The sequence below is a fragment of the Coregonus lavaretus genome (assembly GCF_964263955.1).
Source record: "Coregonus lavaretus genome assembly, chromosome: 7".
Classification (NCBI taxonomy): Eukaryota; Metazoa; Chordata; class Actinopteri; order Salmoniformes; family Salmonidae; genus Coregonus; species Coregonus lavaretus.
The window spans coordinates 24,575,211-24,600,858 of NC_139994.1; the positions used below are offsets into that span (position 1 = coordinate 24,575,211).

Here is a 25,648-nt window from a genome sequence, read left to right on the forward strand (position 1 = left end):
ATATAAATATAATCTATTCTTTATATTCTCTTTCTAGAAGACCACAAAGTTTTATCTCATGTTGGAGATGTTTAACTTATTGTTACATGCACCCCAGACAGTAGGCTTGTAGTTATGTCATCTATTTCTTAACTATTTTCAGCTTCTGCATTAAGCTGCTCAGAGCACAAACTCTGAGCCTTTTCCTGATCCCTAGATCTCTCAGAACACACAGCCAGAATCTCCAGGGGATGCACCCGGACTGTGGAGTTACTGCTTTGTTATGGTGAACAGGGTCTTGCTCATTAGGCAGCAAAATGAAGAAAATTAATTTAAAGCGGGAGAGTACAATAAGAAACGCTAATTTCCGTTCCCCGTTGAAAACACTTTCTGTTGTATTCCTTATGAACATAACCCAAGCAATGCTGGTTGTTGTTGTGGATGATTAGAGGATCTGATTTGGGGGTGGCGATGGGGGGTATGGAGAGGTTTTATAGGGAGGCAGGCTGAATATCTGTGGCACATGTAGCTGGCAGTGGGGTAGGCACTTGGCAAAGAATCAACTGCCAAACATGGGCTGCCAAACATTTGGGTTGTTTGGTTGTTTGTTGTGTGAGGGGGGAAACCCAAAGACTCCACCTTGGATGTATATCCTCTGCATTCAATTCCTTAACCAAACATGAAATCACAGAGTTGAACCAGAGCAATCACACTAGCCCACAATCAAAGACCAAACACAGCCAACAGTAGATAAAGTTTACAAACTGTACTTTCATGTTATAGCGGAAACATGGTGCAGGAAATACCGTACAAATGAAAAGTACAACAGAGGGGCATTTGTCAAAGATATTCAGAGTGTGACTTAGCATAATGGAATTGGATGGGAGAACAGGATTATGTTATCATTATTGATCTAAGGGGGAAAGTTGTGCACAATAACACTACGCATGAATGAAATCAAAACAGTGCCACAATCAACTGCCACAAGAAATGGGTGATGGGAAAGAAAATCGATTACCCCATAACAGGACATGTATACAATCCCAAAGATAAACGAGGGACACAAAACATTTCACTCTTTATTGGTATTTTCCTTACAATATTCACAGTCATTTCAAATTCAGTAGGTTTGGACGACATGTATATAGCAATGGGAAATGTACATAGGCAAGGAAGAAAAACATACACTGTACATAATGTAATCTTAGAGAGAAATGTTTTGCATTTTTGGGACCATATATTAACTTTTAAGATAAACAAGACTCAAAAGTCTTTGTGCCACCTCTGTTTTCAGGAATTAAATAAGGGTCTAATATAAGAGCAGACTGGAGTTTTCCACTTAATTCAATTTAAGGGGAAATGTGACGTTGCAATAGGTTCAAATGTTGGACACTAACATTGAGAGTGTTGTGCTCCGTTCAGTCACAAATCAATCACTGGGTAACCTAGTTAAGTGGGGAACAGATTGCTTTGGTGCCCAGGGTTAGGTAACCTGGCTGTCTAATTGGGTTACATATTCATTTGTATGGAGTCAATTGACCCAGTTACAACAAGTTTTTAAGGGGTCGATAAAGAGTCCAGCTGTGTGGTGGTGACAGCTGAGAGCACCGGAATGTTTTTAGGGACGCATCCATGAATTAAAGCATGTGCTACTGATACCAATAAGGAACGGACACAAGGTATAGTGAGAGTCTGTGGTGTGTGTGTGTGACAACAAACATTCAGCGTCTGTTGGGATGACCACCCGCCCTCTGCACCCTCTCGGCCTGGCCTGCACCCGCCGTCAATGTCACTTCCTCCAGGAAGCTGTGAGAGAGGGCAGAAAAGGGACATCATATCATTCCGTTAGTTCCTCACGAGCTGAGAGAAGCATGAGCAGTACTACCGGTACATCAACATCTCTGTGACTCACAAAATACATTTTCATCTGAAAACAGAAGCCCACGTGACAGACACGATTACCTCAGTCCCAGCTCTATGATATACACACACCCCTACACAATAATTGTGTCAGTGTATGTCACTAGGGTTCCGGTCTATAAAGCAAGGATAGGGCTGAGACATAGAAAAATAAAAGAGACCCACTAGAGAAATGTCAAAATACCTATTTCTGTTAGTTGATCAAGCAAAGACATTTCAAGGTGTCATTGCAAACGACATGAGAGACATTTAGGCTTCCTTTCACTCTGAAAGGCAAGGTTCTAAAGAGCAGCCGTCTTGTCTCTCTTACAGTCCTCTGCCAAGGAAAGAACGTCATTTTGACTTTTGATAGAGCAGTAATTACAAAGTATTGTAGTGATATATCAGCGATACCAGTGTGACATTTGCCGATGTTCATGCTCATCTGTTTTTAGAGGGTTTCCATTCACGCAGCCTGCTCTGGGTGACTAGCCTATATCAATGAGTGATTAAACACATGGTCTAGGTCCTAGGTCAGATAGCCTACTATCCACCCAACTACACAAAAAAAAAATGTATTATAATAATCCTGAGGTTAAAGTTCAAAAGGCACAAGAGAGCAACATGGTATTGAACCTACAACCCTCAGGTCATAAATTGCTTTGCGAAACAAAGCTGCCCTGATAGGGTCTCATTCAATCAGCCATATTAGAGTTCAATACCAATCCTGGTTTCAAAGGGAGATACCAACCCCTGCGGTGACAATGGTAGTGGTACATCATTGGTAGGCATATATCTCCAGCTTTTGGCCCACTGAGGCAGCACACAGCAGTACAGGGTGGCCTGGACAAATCCCCCAAGGGGGTTTACTGTGTCTTTGTGTGGCTAAATCATGTGCAAGTAGATGTTAGAAGAAGAAAAGTACTTCAATGTGCATAGTTATTTTCAGATCAAGCTTTTTTCGCTTTAACCCAACCTCCCAAGCAACAGACAAACACCCAGAAGAGTTGGAAGCCAGGGTCAGCCAGGCAGGAGGGCAACACCTTGCCCTGACCCCCTCTTCAACCTATGGGTTAAGTGCCTTACTCAATGTCACATCGGCAGGAGATGGCATCTAGATGGCATCTATCTAGGATACCTAGAATCTGCCCTAAGAGCTAAACTATAAACTGGCAGAATTTTGAATCTTGGAAAACTTAACAATGAAAATACAGCTAGCACCATAGAACTGAAAAATGAGCATGTCAACATCAGCTTATATAAACAAGCCTGCTTGTGACAGACACAACATCAAGACACTAAAATGTAAACAACTCACATATAGCGAGAATCAGCATTTCACTAGCATGGGACAGCAACGGCATGCTTAAAAATAAACCTCACAACACAGGTGCACCCATTACCTTTAACAGCACAACAGTGAGTGCTGCAGTACAACATGAAACGCCTCAGGACCAGAGAAGACGGTTGCAAGTTCAATTCCCAGAGGTAGAAAGTGTAAGATGGTGTTACAGAACCCAGTGCGAGAGACACTTCATCTGAGTTGCATCAGCAAGCGCTCCACTATAAATGTCAAAGACGTGGCCAAGGAGCATCATCACTCAGCACATACAGCGCATTCGGAAAGTATTCAGAACCCTTGACCTTTTTCACATTTTGTAACGTTACAGCCTTATTCTAAAATGGATTAAATTGATTTTTCCCCTCAGCAATCTACACAAAATACCCCATAATGATAAAGCAAAAACAGGTTTTTAGACATTTTTGCACAACAAAAAAAAACGACTGAAATATCACATTTACATAAGTATTCTGACCCTTTACTCAGTACTTTGTTGAAGCACCTTTGGCAGTGATCGGGTTCAAGTCTGGGCTCTGGCTGGGCCACTCAAGGACATTCAGAGACTTGTCCCGAAGTCACTCCTGTGTTGTCTTGGCTGTGTGCTTAGGGTCGTTGTCCTGTTGGAGGTGAACCTTCGCCCCAGTCTGAGGTCCTGAGCGCTCTGGAGCAGGTTTTCATCAAGGAACTCTCTATACTTTGCTCCGTTCATCTTTCTCTCGATCATGACTAGTCTCCCAGTCCCTGCCGCTGAAAAACATCCCCACAGCATGATGCTGCCACAACCATGCTTCACCGTAGGTTTCCTCCAAACATGCCAGGTTTCCTCCAAACGTGACGCTTGGCATTCAAGCCAAAGAGTTCAATCTTGGTTTCATCAGATCAGAGAATCTTGTTTCTCATGGTCTGAGAGTCTTTAGGTGCCTTTTGGCAAACTCCAAGTGGGCTGTCATGTGCCTTTTACTGAGGAGTGGCTTCCGTCTGGCCACTCTACCATAAAGGCCTGATTGGTGGAGTGCTGCAGAGATGGTTGTCCTTCTGGAAGGTTCTCCCATCTCCACAAAGGAACTCTGGAGCTCTGTCAGAGTGACCATCAGGTTCTTGGTAACCTCGCTGACCAAGGCCCTTCTCCGCCGATTGCTCAGTTTGGCCGGGTGGCCAGCTCTAGGAAGAGTCTTGGTGGTTCCAAACGTCTTCCATTTAAGAATGATGGAGGCCACTGTTCTTGGGGACATTCAATGCTGCAGACATTTTTTGGTACCCTTCCCCAGATCTGTGCCTCGACACAATCCTGTCTCAGAGCTCCATGGACAATTCCTTCGACCTCAAGCCTTGGTTTTTGCTCTAACATGCACTGTCAACTGTGGGACTTTATATAGACAGGTGTGTGCCTTTCCAAATCATGTCCAAACAATTGAATTTACCACAGGTGGACTCCAATCAAGTTGTAGAAACATCTCAAGGATGATCAATGGAAACAGGATGCACCTGAGCTCAATTTCGAATCTCATAGCAAAGGGTCTGAATACTTATGTAAATAAGGTATTTCTGTTTTTAATTTTTTATATATTTGCAAACATTTCTGAAAACCTGTTTTAACTTTGTCATTATGGGGTATTGTGTGTAGATTGATGAAGATTTTTGTTTATTTAATCAATTTTAGAATAAGGCTGTAACGTAACAAAATGTGGAAAAAGTCCAGGGGTCTGAATACTTTGTGCACTGTAGGTGCTGCTTAGCAACCCGGGTGATGTAACAGCACTGCAAACAGGGACCGTTGGTCTCTCTTGGCTAAATCACTTCTCATGTAAGACCTGGTCAATCTCAGCCTGCTCAGGTTGTAATTTCATAAAACATTGACGAGGAGCACTAAGTTGTCATATAACCGGGAGAGAAATGTATGGTTTGACATCTGTGTGTGTGTGTGTGGGTGTGTGTGTGTCCAGACCCCGTGATTAAAGAGAAGAGGGGTGATCCCACACAGGAGTGTCAGAAGGGGCATCACAAAAAGAGCGCTGACGCATCTCCTGAGCACCATCTCCTGTGTTATGTAATCACACAATGTTCTATTCAGCTCAGCCTGAGAGAGAGAAAGATAGATAGATAGAAAGAAACAATTATTTATTCAGCCAACACAGTCAGTCAGACAGAGAGATAAAGAAAGAAAGAGAGATAGAGGGAAAGAGAGAGATCATGTTGCAGGAGAGGTGAAGGGAGAGGGGGAGAGGCTGAGAGAGAGAATCTTCATTCAGCAAACAGACAGAAAGAGAGAAATAGACAGAGAGAGACAGAGAGGGAGAGAGAGGGAGTCAAGCAAGAATTGCTTTTTCATCTTCACACAACACAAATCAACACAAAGAACAACTAAGGTTCAAAAGAGGAAGGTATGCAAGCTGAATTACTCTTTAGTCGACTTCACTAACATTAGTGAAGTCATTTCAGAAAAATGTAATACAAATGTGGCCTACACTGTATGTACAGAACAGAACACTGAGAGTCGATATTCACATCATAAGAAGGAATTCCCCTCGACCACGCCCACAAATTAGGGAAAGCAAACATTATTTTCCAACCTCGTTGTCGATTTTTTGTTAAACAGAAATAACAAAATATGTTTTAAAAAAAGCTGCTGTGTTGTTCAATGTACATGTAACCAGCTCAGAAATCCCGACCTACGGTTCGCAATGCTCCCACTAGTGATGGGTCATGCGCACAAGCATCGGCTCTGAGAGCCGGCTCTTTGTAGTGAATCAGAAGAGCCGGCTCGCATCGAGTGAGAGCCGGCTCCCAGTTTTTTGCCCATTCGCTGCTTAGGTTTCACTTTCACAGAGGTCTGTTATGATTGGCCAGCATGGCGACCAGCATGCGGCATTCACGTGAGAATTAAGGATGTGTAAACAGAGAGGGGGCGGGGCAGACACACCACTTGACTCCACTGCAAGTGAAGAGAGAGACAGAGCGGACTGAGGAGCGTGTGTGCGTCTTGCATTGTCGTGTCGTTTAACTATGAGTGACACTAGAAAGCGAAGCAGCATCTGGCTGCAGTTTAAAGATATTGGGAACAAGAAAGCAGAGTGCCTTCACTGCAAAACGAAGGTCACTATAAGAGCAGGTTCCACCACAAACCTGCATAGACATACAAGAACTGTCCATCCTACAGTGCAGTTAGAGGAGAGAGGGCAAGCCAGCTCACCATCTACTGATCCTGGTGTGTCTCATACCAGAACAACAGCTGCTGTAACGTCTACTGCCATCCCCATGCGTGCAAGTATAACCTCTCCTACTGCAACTCAAAGCAAAATAAGTCAGTTTTTACCTAAACTGATGACCCCAGCCAAACAGCACAGTATTGATGATGAGTTGGCTAAAATGGTAGCTTCTGATTTTCAACCCTTTTCCATTGTGGAGGACAAAGGAATGAAAAACTTTGTCAAAGCCCTAAATCCCACATACACTCTACCCAGTAGAAAAACACTTTCCCAAACAATGATCCCAAAACTATATGACACAGAACGTGCATTATGGCAAGAAAGGGTGACAAAAGCTCCATCAGTTTGCCTGACAACTGACTGCTGGACCTCCAGAACAACCTGCTCTTTCATGTCTGTCACTTGCCACTTTATTGAAGATTACAAGATGACATCTTGCCTTCTGGACTGCTTCGAGTTCACCGACAGACACACTGCAGAAAACTTGGCAGTGGAGCTACTAAGAGTGGCAAAAGAGTGGCAAGTAGAGGACAAAGTGGTGTGCTGTGTGAGTGATAATGCTGCAAACATCACCAAAGCCATAAAAGTTTTGAAGTGGACCCATCACCCATGTCTGGCGCATACACTAAACCTGGTGGTTAGAGATGCTCTGAAGGTGATCAAAACAACCGTGGATAAGGTGAAGGCTGTTGTGGAGTTTTTCTGAGAGAATCTTCTCCAAAACAGGGCAGATACTCACGGAGAGGCGAAATCGTATCAGCCCATCCAAGCTGAGGCATCTGATCTTCCTGAATGCCAACCTGCCCTGAGGACTAATGCTGTTTGCTGGAGTTTGGTTCTGGTTTTGATTCTGTTCTGTGGATTTGTTTGAAGTTTATTGTTAATTTGTGCAATAAAAAAGTTTAATTGAAATAAACAAATGTAAGAGTGGTTTTGTCACAGAATAAATGCACAGAATTAGGCATTATAAGGTCTCTCATAAAAACACTGAAAGCAAAAGGGTTTTCAACACATAAACCATGATTTTTTTTCAAAGTTAAGGTAAAATATAGGCTACAAAAGATCCTAAATAAAGAGCCGTTCGGGAGTCGAAAGAGCCGGCTCTTCTTTGGGAGCCGAGTCAAAAGAGCCGGCTCTCAGAAAAGAGCCGAACTTCCCATCACCAGCTCCCACGTAGGGAAATAGAGCCTGAGAGAAGCGCACAGTGGCTTCAGGCTATTCGGCGTGAGAAATGTGGGGACCTGTTGTCTAAGTAGGCTACACGTAGCTATGTGTGTGGAAAACATTTAATCACAGGTAAGACATTTAACTTATTTAGTAGGTTATAGTCCATTTGTAACTCCACTCACTACTTGGAGCTGTATAGTCTGATTGTTTGTGTTGTTGGTCTTGGCTAGCTTAATGTTCCAAATGTATTGAAAATGAAATACAGAGATATTACATTTACATAAGTATTCACACCCCTGAGTCAATACTTTGTAGAAGCACCTTTGGCAGCAATTACAGATGTGAGTCTTTCTGGGTAAGTCTCTAAGAGCTTTCCACACCTGGATTGTGAAACATTTGCCCATTATTCTTTTCAAAATTCTTCAAGCTCTGTCAAGTTGGTTGTTGATCATTGCTAGACAACCATTTTCAGGTCTTGCCATAGACTTTCAAGATGATTTAAGTCAAAACTGTAACTCGGCCACTCAGGGACAATCAATGTCGTCTTGGTATGCATCTCCAGTGTAGATTTGGTCTTGTGTTTTAGGTTATTGTCCTGCTGAAAGGTGAATTAATCTCCCAGTGTCTGGTGGAAAGCAGACTGAACCAGGTTTTACTCTAGGATTTTGCCTGTGATTAGCTCCATTCTGTTTAGTTTTTTTATCTTGAAAAATTCCCCGGTCCTTGACGATTACAAGCATACCCATAACATGATGCAGCCAACACTATGCTTGAAAATATGGAGAGCGGTACTCAGTAATGTGTTGTATTGAATTTGCCCCAAATATAAAACTTTGTATTCAGGACAAAAAGTGAATTGCTTTGCCACATTTTTTGCAGTTTTACTTTAGTGCCTTGTTGCAAACAGGATGCATGTTTTGGAATATTTTTTATTCTGTACAGGCTTCCTTCTTTTCACTCCGTCAATTAGGTTAGTATTGTGGAGTAACTAAAATGTTGTTGATCCATCCTCAGTTTTCTCCTATCACAGCCATTAAACTCTGTAACTTTTTTAAAGTCACCATTGGCTTCATGGTGAAATCCCTGAGTGGTTTCCTGCCTCTCCGGCAACTGAGTTAGGAAGGACACCTGTATCTTTGTAGTGACTGGGTATATTGATACACCATCCAAAGTGTAATTAGTAACTTCAACATGCTCAAAGGGATATTCAATGTCTGCTTTTTTAAATGTTTACCCATCTTCCAATAGGTGCCCTTCTTTGCGAGCCAATGGAAAACCTCCCTGGTCTTTGTGGTTGAATCTGTGTTTGAAATTCACTGCTGACTGAGGGACCTTGCAGATAAGTGTATGTGTGGGGTATAGAGATGAGGTAGTCAAAAAAAAAAAATCAGTCCATGCAACTTATGTGACTTGTTAAACAAATTTTTTGTCCTGAACTTTTTTATGCTTGCCATAACAAAGGGGTTAAATCTTTATTGACTCAAGACATTTCAGCTTTTTATTTAGAATTAATTAGTTTTTATTTTTTCATACTGGCCCCCCGTGGGAATCGAACCCACAACCCTGGCGTTGCAAACGCCATGCTCTACCAACTGAGCTACACGGGGCCCAGTGTAAAGCGCGAGAAAAGCGTAGGCCTACCGTTTGGAAAGCAAATGCCTACTGCTGAAAATAGAAGAGTAATCTGTCTGTAGAAGCTAAAACAATTTCTCTCAACTTTTGAGCGAACAGCACTGTTTTTCAAAATAGCTTATCATGAGATATTGGCACGAGCCCATCGGCCATCACTGGTGATGAAAAACCCTTGAATGAGTAGGTGTGTCCAAACTTTTGACTGGTACTGTATATATATATATTTTTTTTTTCATTGTTGGACATAATAGACTGTAAAAACAGTCAATTTGCAGTCTACAAATGATTTGTAATTATGTTCTGGCCTCCCGACCATCCGCTCAAGAAAATTGGCCCTTGTCTTAATCGAGTTGATGATCCCTGCATTAGTGTGTTCACCCATGCAGCCAGTGCTATCAATAAATCAGGGATATTGGCCAAATGAGCGACATTTACATGTCATTAAAAACAGCATATGCAAAACTTTATAGCTTATTGTTTTCTTGGATTTTACTTTCCCAAAACAATAATTGTCCACCTCACAGTTCAGCTGTCAGAGATTTTAGAATGAAATGCAACAGGGCATTGCATGCACAGGCCTATTTGCATGCACAGGCCTAATTACCAAGAAAGGCTATATCAGAATATTTTTAAATAAAGATAAGCATTATATTGTTAGATTATAGGAGTAACTCTGGTAGGCCTAAAACATTCTTCCTCAACTCAAGTTCAACTGTCAGTCAGTTGGAGCGCTGACTTCACATCATAGGCCTGCAGTATAATAGGCTAATAGCCATACCACACCAAACCTTCACAAAAGTTTCTAAACTTTATTAGGGTAATATCAAAAGTCAAGCATGAGCAGGATATTATATCACGGCAAACACAACATTACAGTTGGAACTTAATTTGGCCAAAGAAAATGGCTCAACAGAATGAAACAAAACACTTATGAACTGTTTTAAACCTTCACAAAAAGTTTTGAACAGGCTATATTGCAGCAATTACGAAGAAAGGCTAGTGCCTACAGTACCCAATAAATGACAGCAATAGGCTAATAATATTTATTTTATAAAAGGCCTACTTATAACCTACACTGTACATACAAAGGTATGTGGACACCCCTTCAAATTAGTGGATTCGGCTATTTCAGCCACACCCGTTGCTGACAGGTGTATAAAATCGAGCACACAGCCATGCAATCTCCATAGACAAACATTGGTAGTAGAATGGCCTTACTGAAGAGCTCAGTGACTTTAAACGTGGCACTGTCATAGGATGCCCCCTTTCCAACAAGTCAGTTCGTCAAATTTCTGCCCTGCTAGAGCTGCCCCGGTCAACTGTAAATGCTGTTATTTTGAAGTGGAAACGTCTATGAGCAACAACGGCTCAGCCGCGAAGTCGTAGGCAACACAAGCTCACAGAACGGGACTGCCGAGTGCTGAAGTGCGTAAAAATCATCTGTCCTCAGTTGCAACATTGGTAATGCCAGACAAATGGATATGTTGTGAGCTTCAGTAGGCTGTGTCCAGGCCTAAATGTCCTGGAGAAGCTCGGTCATATTAACATGTGCATGAAACTGACAGAATGACCACTAATGAACGATGATGTCATTCACATTTGTCTCTCGGAAATGGCCTTATCATAGCAAGCATGGGAAAGAATGGGAGAGAGCTTTGGTGAGTGAGCGTGTGCGCGATAAGCTGAACAAAAAACAAATAAGGACCACCAAGTCAAAGATTCCAAACACCTGTGGCCGTCTAAGCCGATTGCAAAACAACACTTGACAATTTGCCACGGTTGTTTCCCCAACCTAGAGTAAGGTTAGAATTTAATCAAACACAGATGAATAGCCTGCGCTCAACAATTGACCTTTAATGGCAATTTCCCTGATGTTTGCGGAGATCACATTTGCTGTAAACTGGTCTTAGTCCTGTCACTGTCTCTCTACACTGTATCTTGGCCTCAGTCTTAAAAGATCCGGACTCAATTCTACTAAACTAAAATATGGAATTGTTTTAAGATGGTCATACCAAGGATAATTTAGCTATTTGATTTTGAATTTTAGGACCCCTTTAGGTATATATATATATATATATATATATATATATATATATATATATATATATGATGAAACATTGACTTTGGCCTTACTGCTATTAGCCCATAGAAACGCATTGAATAACAGATTTATACATCGGAACAAATATAGTAAAATGTTTTATCAAAAGGACGTTTATTTTAAATTGTCTGTCCTATATCTGAGACATATAAGAAAGATCAGGAAATTATTATAAATATTTTTTACCCATATTTAACAAAATAATTGGCACTAAACTACTTCCATATACACTGAGTGTAAAAAACATTATGAACACCTGCTCTTTCCATGATATTTACATTTACATTTACGTCATTTAGCAGACGCTCTTATCCAGAGCGACTTACAAATAGGATAGACTGACCAGGTGAAGCCAGGCGAAAGCTATGATCCCTTATTGATGTCACTTATTAAATCCACTTCAATCAGTGTAGATGAAGGGGAGGAAACAGGTTAAAGAAGGATTTTTAAGAGACATGGATTGTGTATGTGTGCCATTCAGAGGGTGAATGGGCAAGACAAAAGATTAAAGTGCCTTTGAACAGGGTATGGCATTAGGTTTCAGGCGCACCGGTTTGTGTCAAGAACTGCAACGCTACTGGGTTTTTCATTTTCGACAGATTCCCGTGTGTGTCAAGAATGGTCCACCACCCAAAGGACATCCAGCCAACTTGACACATCTGTGGGAAGCACTGGCAGAGTCAACATGGGCCAGCATCCCTGTGGAACAATTGACACCTTGTAGAGTCCATGCCCCGACGAATTGAGGCTGTTCTGAGGGCAAAAGGGGGTGCAACTCAATATTAGGAAGGTGTTCCTAATGTTCTGTACACTCAGTTTATACGTCCATAAAAATGTTTTACTGGTACTGGGCTACCATCAGATGAGTCTTGTTTATGAAAGTTTCACCTTTCCATAGAGGGGTCATATTCGTGTGTAGCCCAAACTGTTCGGATGCTACAGACAGACGTTAACAGATTGGCTGTACCGACTTCAGACGAGTCCCGTGACGCTTGTGGGGTCGTAGAGGAAAACGGAGAACACCATCATGTTCGGGAGAGTCTCATCTGTCCATAGAGTGGTCATATTAGTTAGGCCAAACTGTTCGGACGCTACAGACGTATTCGTGAGAAGACCGATTTTCGGGATGTCTCATGGTCTGACAAACACAGCTGTAGCTTGGCCACCTTCCACCGCAGATGTGGAAGGTCGCCATTGGCGGATGCAGTGGATTGAGACGCAGCCCATGCAAAACACAGATATCTCTATCTTAAAAATACGGATTTTGACAGGGGTTTATGCTAATTAGATTTCCACGGGCGGGAACATTGACTCTAGGGGGTTAAGCCATTTTTATCATATGTGTTGACCTGGTATCAAATAATGGATGTCTAATGGCTATGTCTGGATGTAATTTGACTGAGGCGAATAGGTCACGAGGAGCGGTTGATGATTCTGACCTCTTGGTGTTGTGGATGGTGGTGCCGCCCAGTACGATCCGAACCCCAGGCATGCTGCGGTTCAGGTTGTAGATTGCTAGCGCCTCCTCATAGGTGGCCCCTCCGATGACGAAGACTATGATATCCTGCGGCCTGAAGAGGAAATACATGGTTATCACTGATAGGCTAGCATCTGGTTAGGGTAATCCAATAATGGTGATGAACTGTAGGCCTATGTGTACTCATACACACAGAATATGTGTTTTTACGTATCAGTAACATTGTGTAGTAGTGTGTGTGTTTGGCTATACAGGTGTAGGGTCTGAGGTTGTGTCTTTAAGTGTGTGTGTGCATCACCCTACCTATCTCTAAGGGAGCTGGGTCCTAAGTAGGGGAACTGACTGTCCTTCAGCCGCCCCTTGATCAGCTGGTCCAAGGTCTCCTGCAGTAACGGTGCATGCTGCGTGTACACATTCTCAACTCCCTGGAGACACGCATGCACACAAAACAAAGGTGTTTTATTAGAATCTGGTTGAGATGGACACTCCAGCGAGTATCTGTCTAAATTGTGGAGAGAATGGTGTACCTTCAGCCCCTTGAAGAACTGTTTGGTGATGGCGACTGCATCTTGGGGGTTGATGAGGTCACTTCCTCTCACCCTCTTCCCTCCATACTCCACCATGGACGTTACCATCTGAGGTAAAATATGCCGGTTAAACAGGATAAAGGCATACGTTGATTCTTCAAACCTGGTCTAGATTGGTGAGACAGATACATCAAGCATACTGTATGTACATTGTTGAGTTGAACGTATATTTATTTATCCTCACAGAGGCATTGACAAATCCCAAAATAATAACATCCTCCACATAATATAAGTACAACAACAGTATACAGTCCTCATATTGCCAAAGGCCAGGTAGTGGTACAGTCCTCATATTGCCATGGGCCAGGTAGTGGTACAGTCCTCATATTGCCAAAGGCCAGGTAGTATACAGTCCTCATATTGCCAAGGGCCAGGTGGTGGTACAGTCCTCATATTGCCAAGGGCCAGGTAGTGGTACAGTCCTCATATTGCCAAGGGCCAGGTAGTGGTACAGTCCTCATATTGCCAAGGGCCAGGTAGTGGTAAAGTATAGAATGTTCCCTTACCCTGCGATGCCTCTCTGACACGCCCTTCCTGTTGAGCTCCTCCATGAGGCCCGGCAGGATGCTGCTGCTGTGTCTCTCGTAGCGCAGTGCGTACAGCATCACCAGGCGCACCGCGTCCAGCTCGCTCACCCGCGGGTTCTGCAGCAGCCGACGCACGTTCTGCGGAAAAACAGGGAGTACATTTTACATAGCCTTTAATACAGACTTAAATTATTTCTTTTTCAATGCTACTTCACTATTATTTCTATGTGCAGTGTTTTAGTGAATTCTGAAAGTCACTATTATTATAAGTGGCCAAGTCAATATACAATACAGCAGTGGGCTGTATTCTTCCTCAACCAACACAAAGTACAGAGAAAATGTGTGTATTCTTTTATGCTTTTATGTGAACTATTGATGTTATGGTATAATAAAGCATTGTTGACAGTGATACTACATTTACAGTGAGGGAAAAAAGTATTTGTACGTTTGCCCACTGACAAAGACATGATCAGTCTATAATTTTAATGGTAGGTTTATTTGAACAGTGAGAGACAGAATAACAACAACAAAATCCAGAAAAACGCATGTCAAAAATGTTATAAATTGATTTGCATTTTAATGAGGGAAATAAGTATTTGACCCCTCTGCAAAACATGACTTAGTACTTGGTGGCAAAACCCTTGTTGGCAATCACAGAGGTCAGAAGTTTCTTGTAGTTGGCCACCAGGTTTGCACACATCTCAGGAGGGATTTTGTTCCACTCCTTTTTGCAGATCTTCTCCAAGTCATTAAGGTTTCGAGCCTGACGTTTGGCAACTCGAACCTTCAGCTCCCTCCACAGATTTTCTATGGGATTAAGGTCTGGAGACTGGCTAGGCCACTCCAGGAACTTAATGTGCTTCTTCTTGAGCCACTCCTTTGTTGCCTTGGCCGTGTGTTTTGGGTCATTGTCATGCTAGAATACCCATCCACGACCCATTTTCAATGCCCTGGCTGAGGGAAGGAGGTTCTCACCCAAGATTTGACGGTACATGGCCCCGTCCATCGTCCCTTTGATGCGGTGAAGTTGTCCTGTCCCCTTAGCAGAAAAACACCCCCAAAGCATAATGTTTCCACCTCCATGTTTGACGGTGGGGATGGTGTTCTTGGGGTCATAGGCAGCATTCCTCCTTCTCCAAACACGGCGAGTTGAGTTGATACCAAAGAGCTCGATTTTGGTCTCATCTGTCCACAACACTTTCACCCAGTTCTCCTCTGAATAATTCAGATGTTCATTGGCAAACTTCAGACGGCCCTGTATATGTGCTTTCTTGAGCAGGGGGACCTTGCGGGCGCTGCAGGATTTCAGTCCTTCACGGCGTAGTGTGTTACCAATTGTTTTCTTGGTGACTATGGTCCCAGCTGCCTTGAGATCATTGACAAGATCCTCCCGTGTAGTTCTGGGCTGATTCCTCACTGTTCTCATGATCATTGCAACTCCACGAGGTGAGATCTTGCATGGAGCCCCAGGCCGAGGGAGATTGACAGTTATTTTGTGTTTCTTCCGTTTGCGAATAATCGCACCAACTGTTGTCACCTTCTCACCAAGCTGCTTGGCGATGGTCTTGAAGCCCATTCCAGCCTTGTGTAGGTCTACAATCTTGTCCCTGACATCCTTGGAGAGCTCTTTGGTCTTGGCCATGGTGGAGAGTTTGGAATCTGATTGATTGATTGCTTCTGTGGACAGGTGTCTTTTATACAGGTAACAAGCTGAGATTAGGAGCACGCCCTTTAAGAGTGTGCTCCTAATTTCAGCTCGTTACCTGTATAAAAGACACCTGGGACCCAGAAATCTTTCTGATTGAGAGGGGGTCAAATACTTATTTCCCTCATTAAAATGCAAACCAATTTATAAAATTTTTGACATGCGTTTTTCTGGATGTTTTTGTTGTTATTCTGTCTCTCACTGTTAAAATAAACCTACCATTAAAATTATAGACTGATCATTTCTTTGTCAGTGGACAAACGTACAAAATCAGCAGGGGATCAAATACTTTTTTCCCTCACTGTACATATTGGGCAGTTCTGTCTTGTGCCTGCTCTTTGTCTACCTGACTACCACATGTCATGTCTATTTCAGGCCTGTGTCTGGTCAATGTCTAGCCTCTGCCTGGTTCATATTTGACTTGTGTTTCATCTACATACAGTATCTAGTAGTGTGATTCTAGTCAGTCTCAGGCACCAAGTCACTACAGAGCTGGGTTGGAGTGTTGATTAATTTCAACAGCCAATTCAGGAAATTCTATTGGTAATTCAGGAAATTCTATTGGTAATAATAGAAATGTGTTTCCTACCGGTAAATTGAAAAATAAAATACAGTGCATTCGGAAAGTCTCCAGACCCCTTCACATTTTCCACATTTTGTTACGTTACAGCTAAAATGGATTAAATGATTTTTCCCCCTCATCAATCTACACACAATACCCCATAATGACAAAGCGAAAACAGGTTTTCAGAAATGTTTGCAAATATATAAAAAATTAAAAACAGAAATACCTTATTTACATAAGTAGTCAGACCCTTTGCTATGAGACTCAAAATTGAGCTCAGGTGCATCCTGTTTCCATTGATCATCCTTGAGATATTTCTACAACTTGATTGGAGTCCACCTGTGGTAAATTCAATTGATTGGACATTATTTGGAAAGGCACACACCTGTCTATATAATGTCCCATAGTTGACAGTGCATGTCAGAGCAAAAACCAAGCCATGAGGTCGAAGGAATTGTCCGTAGAGCTCCGAGACAGGATTGTGTTGAGGCACAGATTTGGGGAAGGGTACCAAAACATTTCTGCGGCATTGAAGGTCCCGAAGAACACAGTGGCCTCCATCGTTCTTAAATGGAAGAAGTTTGGAACCACCAAGACTCTTCATAGAGCTGGCCGCCCGGCCAAACTGAGCAATCGGGGGAGAAGGGCCTTGGTCAGGGAGGTGACCAAGAACCCAATGGTCACTCTGATAGAGCTCACGAGTTCCTCAGTGGAGATGGGAGAACCATCCAGAAGGACAACCATCTCTGCAGCACTCCACCAATCAGGCCTTTATGGTAGAGTGGCCAGATGGAAGCCACTCCTCAGTAAAAGGCACATGACAGCCCGCTTGGAGTTTGCCAAAAGGCACCTAAAGGACTCTCAGACCATGAGAAACAAGATTCCCTGGTCTGATGAAACCAAGATTGAACTCTTTGGCCTGAATGTCAAGCGTCACGTCTGGAGGAATCCTGGCACCATCTCTACGGTGAAGCATGGTGGTGGCAGCATCATGCTGTGGAGATGTTTTTCAGCGGCAGGGAAACTAGTCAGGATCGAGGGAAAGATGAACGGACCTCAGACTGAGGCGAAGGTTCACCTTTCAACAGAACAACAACCCTAAGCACACAGCCAAGACAACGCAGGAGTGACTTTGGGACAAGTCTCTGAATGTCCTTGAGTGGCGCAGCCAGAGCCCGAACTTGAACCTGATCAAACATCTCTGGATAGACCTGAAAATAGCTGAGCAGCGACGCTCCCCATCCAACCTGAAAGAGCTTGAGAGGATCTACAAAGAAGAATGTGAGAAACTCCCCAAAAACAGGTGTGCCAAGCTTGTAGCATCATACCCAAGAAGACTCGAGGCTGTAATCGCTGCCAAAGGTGCTTCAACAAAGTACTGAGTAAAGGGTCTCAATACTTATGGAAATGTCATGTCAGTGTTTTATTTTTAATACATTTGCAAACATTTCTAAAAACCAGTTTTTGCTTTGTCATTATGGGGTATTGTGTGTAGATTGATGAGGGGAAAAACGATTTAATCAATTTTAGAATAAGGCTGTAACGCAACAAAATGTGGAAAAAGTCAAGGGTTCTGAATACTTTCCAAATGCACTGTAATTTGAAATAAAAGGCGAATCCACAATTCCTAAATGGTGATTAAGGTCAATACCTGAATCAAATTGAATTTTACTGTATGAATTGTGAAAATTGGCCTTAAAGGGATACTTCAGGATTTTGTCAATGAGGCCCTTTATCCACTTCACCAGAGTCAGATGAACTTGTGGATGCCATTTTTATGTCTCTGCATGCTAGCAGATACCCATAGACTTCCAGTCATTGCGCTAACGCTAGTTAGCATTGGTTGGCAAACCTAACTCTAACTTCCTTCATACTGGACACAGAGAAATAACTCTGGGGAAGTAAATAAAGGACCTCATTGCCAAAATCCTGAAGTATCCCTTTAACCCCAGAGCAGAGTCTTACCTGTGATGCACTTGAGTGGTCATTCTGGCAGGCCAGCTCCTGCTCCACCTCTGACACCTCCATCAGGTGCCTCTCGCTCACCAGGCGAGACAGCTCGCCCACCACAGTCACGTGCTTCGACACTGTGCCCGACATCTTTTTGAACTGGGGGTAGTTGTCCACAAACGCCTGCAGAGAAAAACAGAAAAAAGAAAACAGAAAGAGTGTCTTAAACTTGCAGCAATTATTTATAGTTTGTATCATTATTGGAATTAAGAGATCATTTCTCTAATTGCGAGTGGTTATTAACCAATGAGGCTGAGATGTGTTAGTGGTCCTAAATGAGCAACTCCTACAGGACATGCTGGGAAATTGAGTTCCTGTGGGACAACAGTGCCCAGCTCTCACCTTCATATCAGAGATGGACTCCAGCTTCTGTTGCTCCTTGGGCTTCTTCTTCTGAAAGTCCTCCATCAGGTTCTTGATGTTTGTGCCGATCTCTCCAAAGTTCAGGTATAGATTCTGAATAAGAGAATGTGAGAGTGAATTGGAAGTTGTCAGCCAACGTCTGGCCTTGTTGGAATTCTTTAACCTTCCCTCATTGACCGGCCGCTACACACTCCATCAGATTTTTTCCTTCAGAGTCTTCTTACAGAGGGTTGCTGGCCAGCCGTCCTAACCTCTAGGCCAGGGATCATCAGCTCGATTAAGCCGCAAACCGAGTTTTTCTTGAGTGGATGGTCAGGGGGCCGGAACATAATTTCAAAAAAATGTGTGTACTGCAAATTGACCACAAGAAGCCCAAATAGATATAACATTTGACTAAAACATAATAATTTCAAGCCTTGCTTACAGTTGTATACGATCACATATCTCTCTATTATGCATGGGAATACTTTGGAACAGATTTCCAAAATTAAAATCACTTTCCGCTAAAATACTAGTGTTTTTTATGTCCAACATTAAGAAAAAAAATTTGGCCCGTGGGTCGCCATTTGGGGAACCCTTCTCTAGGCTACATGCCAGCCGGCCCAATTGGACCGTTTCAAAGCCAAAGGGCACTTTTGTGCAGAATTGGAACCAGGCCTAGAGACTGGGACTCACATTGGCATAGAACTCATCGTTCTCTGCAGACAGCACCACCTCCTTCAGGTCCTTGCTGATCCCTGGGACTCGGGACAGGTCAATGCGGTTGTTGTTGAGGCCAAGCAGCTCGTGCACCATGGCCTGGTACGTCCACTAGAGGGAGCACGGCAACAAACAATTAAACCAAAACAATTAAACCTACAAAATAAAGGTAAGGTCATCTCTAATTTCATTCAGCGATGAAGAGTGTATGTGGTTTTTACCAATTCATTAGCTTGTCTAATGTGCGCTAAAGATTGGTGCATTAGGGCGGCAGGTAGCTTAGTGGTTAAGAGCGTTGTGCCAGTAACCGAAAGGTCGCTGGTTCTAATCCCCGAGCCGACTAGGTGAAAAATCTGTCGATGTGCCCTTGAGCAAGGCACTTAACCCTAATTGCTCCTGTAAGTCGTTCTGGATAAGAGCGTCTGCTAAATGACTAAAATGTCAAATGTACCTGTGACACAAAGGGCCTTGAGTACATGACCTAGTTTACAGTGCAAGTTGCAGGCTTGGTAAATGTAAGTATAAGACTCTGCTGCCCCCAAGTGATCAGAGGCTGCAGTACACATCAGAATGATGTGAATATACTGTATGTGCCTTGTATTCATCCCCCTTGGCGGTTTTCCTATTTTGTTGCATTACAACCTGTAATTTAAATTGATTTTTATTTGGATTTCATGTAATGAACATACAAAAAATAGTCCAAATTGGTGAAGTGAAATGAAAAAAATAACTTGTTTCAAAAAATACTAAAAAATAAATAACGGAAAACTGGTGCGTGCATATGTATTCACCCCCTTTGCTATGAAGCCCCTAAATAAGATCTGGTGCAACCAATTACCTTCAAAAGTCACACAATTAGTTAAATAAAGTCCACCTGTGTGCAATCTAAGTGTCACATGATCTGTCACATGATCTAAGTATATATATACACCTGTTCTGAAAGGCCCCAGAGTTTGCAACACCACTAAGCAAGGGGCACCACCAAGCAAGCGGCACCATGAAGACCAAGGAGCTCTCCAAACAGGTCAGGGCCAAAGCTGTGGAAGAAGTACAGATCAGGGTTGGGTTATAAAAAAATATCAGAAACTTTGAACATTCCACAGAGCACCAATAAATCTATTATTAAAAAATTGAATGAATATGGCACCACAACAAACCTGCCAAGAGAGGGCCACCCACCAAAACTCACGGACCAGGCAAGGAGGGCATTAATCAGAGAGCCAACAAAGAGACCAAAGATAACCCTGAAGGATCTGCAAAGCTCCACAGCGGAGATTGGAGTATCTGTCCAAAGGACCACTTTAAGCCGTGCACTCCACAGAGCTGGGCTTTACGGAAGAGTGGCCAGAAAAAAGCCATTGCTAAAAGAAAAAAATAAGCAAACAAGTTTGGTGTTCGCCAAAAGGCATGTGGGAGACTCCCCAAACATATGGAAGAAGGTACTCTGGTCAGATGAGACTAAAATTGAGCTTTTTGGCCATCAAGGAAAACGCTATGTCTGGCGCAAACCCAACACCTCTCATCACCCCGAGAACACCATCCCCACAGTGAAGCATGGTGGTGGCAGCATCATGCTGTGGGATGTTTTTCATCGGCAGGGACTGGGAAACTGGTCAGAATTGAAGGCATGATGGATGGCGCTAAATACAGGGAAATTCTTGAGGGAAACCTGTTTCAGTCTTCCAGAGATTTGAGACTGGGACGGTGGTTCACCTTCCAGCAGGACAATGACCCTAAGCATACTGCTAAAGCATCACTCGAGTGGTTTAAGGGGAAACATTTAAATGTCTTGGAATGGCCTAGTCAAAGCCCAGACCTCAATTCAATTGAGAATCTGTGGTATGACTTAAGGATTGCTGTACACCAGCGGAACCCATCCAACTTGAAGGAGCTGGAGCAGTTTTGCCTTGAAGAATGGGCAAAAATCCCAGTGGCTAGATGTGCCAAGTTTATATAGACATACCCCATGAGACTTGCAGCTGTAATTGCTGCAAAAAGTGGCTCTCCAAAGTATTGACTTTCGGGGGGGGTGAATAGTTATGCACACTCAAGTTTTCAGTTCTTTTGTCTTATTTCTTGTTTGTTTCACCAGAAAATAATATTTTGCATCTTCAAAGTGGTAGGCATGTTGTGTAAATCAAATGATACAAAACTCCATTTTAATTCCAGGTTATACGGCAACAAAATAGGAAAAATGCCAAAGGGAGTGAATTATTTCGCAAGCCACTGTATGTAGTATGACTATAATGACCTGGTCATTGCCTATCTTTTTGTAGAAATGTAGCCTGGGTTCCCGACTGATAAAATGCTCAGTCTGGTCCCAGGCTAGAAAACATGTATACCAAACATATATTATCTAGGTAGATTATCTTAGAAATGTTTTTTAGATTTTAGTCATTTAGCAGACGCTCTTATCCAGAGCGACTTACAGTTAGTGAGTGCATACATTATTTGTATTTTATTTTTTTCATACTGGCCCCCGTGGGAATCGAACCCACAACCCTGGCGTTACAAACGCCATGCACTACCAACTGAGCTACATCCCTGCCGGCCATTCCCTCCCCTACCCTGGACGTAGCTGGGCCAATTGTGCACCACCCCATTTTCTGACTAATAGTTCCCAAAAATAAATTCAGATAACACTTAGTTTCACTTAGTTTTGGAGCATCACCCTGACTCTTAGTTCTGACCTGGTTGAGTAGTGGGGTGATGGTGTCATCACCCTGACTCTTAGTTCTGACCTGGTTGAGTAGTGGGATGATGGCGTCATCACCCTGACTCTTAGTTCTGACCTGGTTGAGTAGTGGGATAATGGCGTCATCACCCTGACTCTTAGTTCTGACCTGGTTGAGTAGTGGGGTGATGGCGTCATCGCTGCGGTCCAAGATGAGCAGGAGAGGAGGCACCTCTGTCTTCCTGAAGTCAAACAGCTCATACTCCTTGGTGATGATTTGCTGGGGGAGGAGATGGGTAGTGAGATTGCGCGTGTGTGTGCGTGTGATAGGTGTGCATGTGATATTAATACCTTCACGCTCTCTCCCAGTCGCTTGGCCATGTCTGAGGACAGCTGGTAGCGGATCATGGGACATTTCTTCAGGGCCAGCAGCACCGAGGTCAGACCCTGGGTGGTACGTGGCAAGAGAGTCGGCTCCCAGCTACGACCCTGCAATACACACACCACACACACACACAGTATGAGATATGAATGCACTCTATAAATAGATCCAAAATACAGAGGGAGTATGACATATGCAGAGACAAATATAAAACGTTAATCTAAAATCAATGCAGATGAATAATGAACCACTTTATAAATTGTCACATATCCAAAGCGTCATGGCATATTTGCATGTCTTACCTTTGCCACACCACTGAGGTTTAGGGAGAAAAGGTGTGGGTTCACAGCAATGAAGTCTCCATAGAACTCCTGCAGTCATATGAGAGAGAAATTGAGTTATTAGTTTCCAGTTTAAATGTCAAAGGATATCACATACTCATGTATACTATTACCTGTCTATTACAATACCACATGTACTGTAAAGTAGTTATAACTAGAAATATAAATGATACATTTTGATTTAGGACTAGTAGGAAAAACCTATAGATCATAATTCTACCAAAAAACAATAAAAAGAAAAGCCCAGAATAGTACAAAAGAAAACTAAAGAAATGTCGGGTACCTAACTGATGGATCCTGTCCTATAGTACTGCCCTTAGTGTTAACTTACCTGCACTTCTGCGACCACCTCCTGTTCATCTGCCTCGGCCAGGGCTTTTATCTCACTCTTACTGATGACGTTGCTGAAGTCTAGAAAGGATTATGAGGAGGATGTCACCCATACAGAAAAAGCCATTTTTCAGGCTGCCCATCTTAATCTGTTCTTTTTATTGGCCAGTCTGAGATTTGGCTTTTTCTTTGCAACTCTGCCTAAAAGGTCAGCATCCTGGAGTCGCCGCTTCACTGTTGATGTTTAGACTGGTGTTTTGCGGGTAATATTTAATGAAGCTGCCAGTTGAGGACCTGTGAGGCGTCTGTTTCTCAAACTAGACACTCTAATGTACAGTGGTGTGAAAAAGTGTTTGCCCCCTTCCTGATTTCTGATTTGTTATTTGTTTGCATGTTTGTCACACTTAAATGTTTCAGATCATCAAACAAATGTAAATATTAGTCACAGATAACACAAGTAAACACAAAATGCAGTTTTGAAATGAAGGTTGTTATTATTAAGGGAAAACAAAATCCAAAGCTACATGGCCCTGTGTGAAAAAGTGTTTGCCACCCCCTGTTATAACACAACTCAATTGTGGTTTATAATATAATATAATATTTAAATATTTAGATATCTGTAATTTACATACATGTAGTTAAAATATGTGTCAATATATACTTTTTCTGTATGGGCAACTGCCGTCACCATGAAATTGCTGAGTTGTCAAAATTCACTGTTGATGCATGGGCAATCAATTTTGAGTCTATAGGTCTAAACCATATAAACAATCCAGGGACATAACATCTTAGTCCTTGTTATCTGTATTTGATCTATCTAAAAACATGCACAAGAATCAGAACAGTGAACCATATGATTTGAACAAGAGTGCAGAAGTCCTTACAGATGAAGTAGACACTGTACTTGGGTCGCCGGAGCTCCTGTATCAGATTTTCCACATTCTCCTATAAAGAGGGCAGAGAGAAAGTCAGGGGTGTCATACAAATCCAAAACTGAGCACGACTAAAGTCCTTTGCCTCCAAATAGTGCATAGTGTATGGATGCAATGCAATATGCACAGTGTACATTCGGTATAGGTACAATGAAGCAGTTGAAATATGCATTCATACAGTTGTGGATGGACACAATCCAGTAGATACAGAGTGTGTAGAATACAAAGTCTTAAAGTCCCAGTGCAGTCAAAAACATGATTTTCCTGTGTTTCCACACTATGAGGTTGGAATAATACTGTGAAATTGTGAAAAAGATGTTGATCCCATTTAGTGTAAGAGCTGTTTGAAAAGACCACCCGTCTGTTTTGGTGGGATGGAGTTTTGGCCTTCCATGGTGACATCATCATACAGTAAATTAGTTAATAGACCAATAAGAAAGTTCCAAACCTCTCTGCCAATAACAGCTCATTTTCAGTTTTCCCCTCCCCACTCAGACCACTGAGACAGTCCAAGCAAAATTCATGCTTGATAAATTGCCCTGCTTGAGAATATGGTAAGAAGCTATTTTTTTAAATTATTTTTTTTCCATTTTCATTGAAAACAATCACAGTAAGTTACTTAATTGTTACCCAGATATTATTTGATATGGAGATAAAAACAGATGCATTGGACCTTTAATTTTACATTTGAGTAATTTAGCAGACGATTTTATCCAGAGCGACTTACAGTTAGTGAGTGCATACATTTTTTTCATACTTGCAGAGCAAAGGCTGACTACAATGTGTATACAGTGACTGGGGCACCTTGGTTGGCCTGAGGAAGCAGATGGCTTTGAGGTGCTTCATGTTCTCTCGATTCTGTGAGTCGATTCTTTCGAACAGGTAGACCTCCTTCTGTAGGATCTCAGATTGAGTGTAGACCATACTGACGATGCTGGTCTGATGAGACAAACAGAAAAAAATAGGCATGTGATGCAGTAAATTCCCTTCTACATGAGCCAGAGATTTTGCTGAGAGATGAATGAGATTCATTATTTTCCTTCAGTGACTGTTTGTGACAGCTGAAAGGTTACAGTCCTGAATATGGTCTTGAGTCCAGATTATGCAGGCCTATCCACATTTTTGTATCCACCTCTGTTTTTCCTATGCATCTTCCAATGGAAGTAGCTGCTGACAGTATGACATTATCAAAAACTTGGTTCTCCTATCTATATTATTAACATTTCTCAGGAATTGTTGAATAATTCAAGGTTATTTTCCTTCAATGTGTCTGTCTCTGATAGAAAATGCATATCAACTAAAGTAACCTGATACATTGTAACCACTGTACATCGTTAGAACCACTACATTGTAACCATTCTAGCTACATTACTTACCGTCTCTTTATCCATGAGCAGAACCTTCATTCCTGGTCCGCTGTTTTCTATCATTTTGGAGATATACTGCTTGACAGCAAGTGTCACATTCATTTTGACAATGTTCTAAAATGCTAATGATGGCAGCTTGAAAAATACCCAAAGGCCGAATTATATTCGGTAAAGGTCTCTTACACTAGGTAACGCTTCAATTCGTTTGGTCAAATTAAACTATTGTTGACAAATTTTCAGCTGAGGTTGGTTACAGCTACAGCTGTCTGCTTCGAAATGAACCTCGAGATACATTTCCGGGTGAAGAATTGGTCTACTGAAGAGTGTAACTGATCCAGGACCAGTTTGTAGAACAAAAGCACA

The 25,648-nt window shown here is 42.4% G+C and overlaps 1 protein-coding gene across 1 annotated transcript; it reads right to left on the minus strand.

The window, feature by feature from the left end:
* Positions 1-1,040: 1,040 nt before the first annotated feature.
* Positions 1,041-25,563, minus strand: LOC311132784 (vacuolar protein sorting-associated protein 45-like). Its single transcript, XM_084166107.1, has 15 exons — positions 25,295-25,563; positions 24,723-24,857; positions 23,871-23,931; positions 22,988-23,067; positions 22,618-22,686; positions 22,285-22,422; positions 22,103-22,213; positions 19,236-19,370; positions 18,540-18,653; positions 18,153-18,320; positions 13,897-14,055; positions 13,331-13,438; positions 13,107-13,228; positions 12,766-12,897; positions 1,041-1,785 (listed from the first exon to the last, which is right to left on the minus strand). The coding sequence occupies exons 1-15, from the start codon at positions 25,385-25,387 to the stop codon at positions 1,701-1,703; spliced, it is 1,710 nt and encodes a 569-aa protein (XP_084022233.1). The 5' UTR covers positions 25,388-25,563; the 3' UTR covers positions 1,041-1,700.
* Positions 25,564-25,648: the final 85 nt, after the last annotated feature.

Coding starts and splice junctions, on each gene's coding strand:
- LOC311132784 (XM_084166107.1), bottom strand. CDS start 25,387: ATGAATGTGACACTTGCTGTCAAGCAGTATATCTCCAAAATGATAGAA. Junction 23,068..23,870: donor GTACAGTGTCTACTTCATCT/GTAAGGACTTCT, acceptor AATCCTTTCTAG/ACTTCAGCAACGTCATCAGT. Junction 13,439..13,896: donor TGTCAGAGAGGCATCGCAGG/GTAAGGGAACAT, acceptor ATTTTACCTCAG/ATGGTAACGTCCATGGTGGA.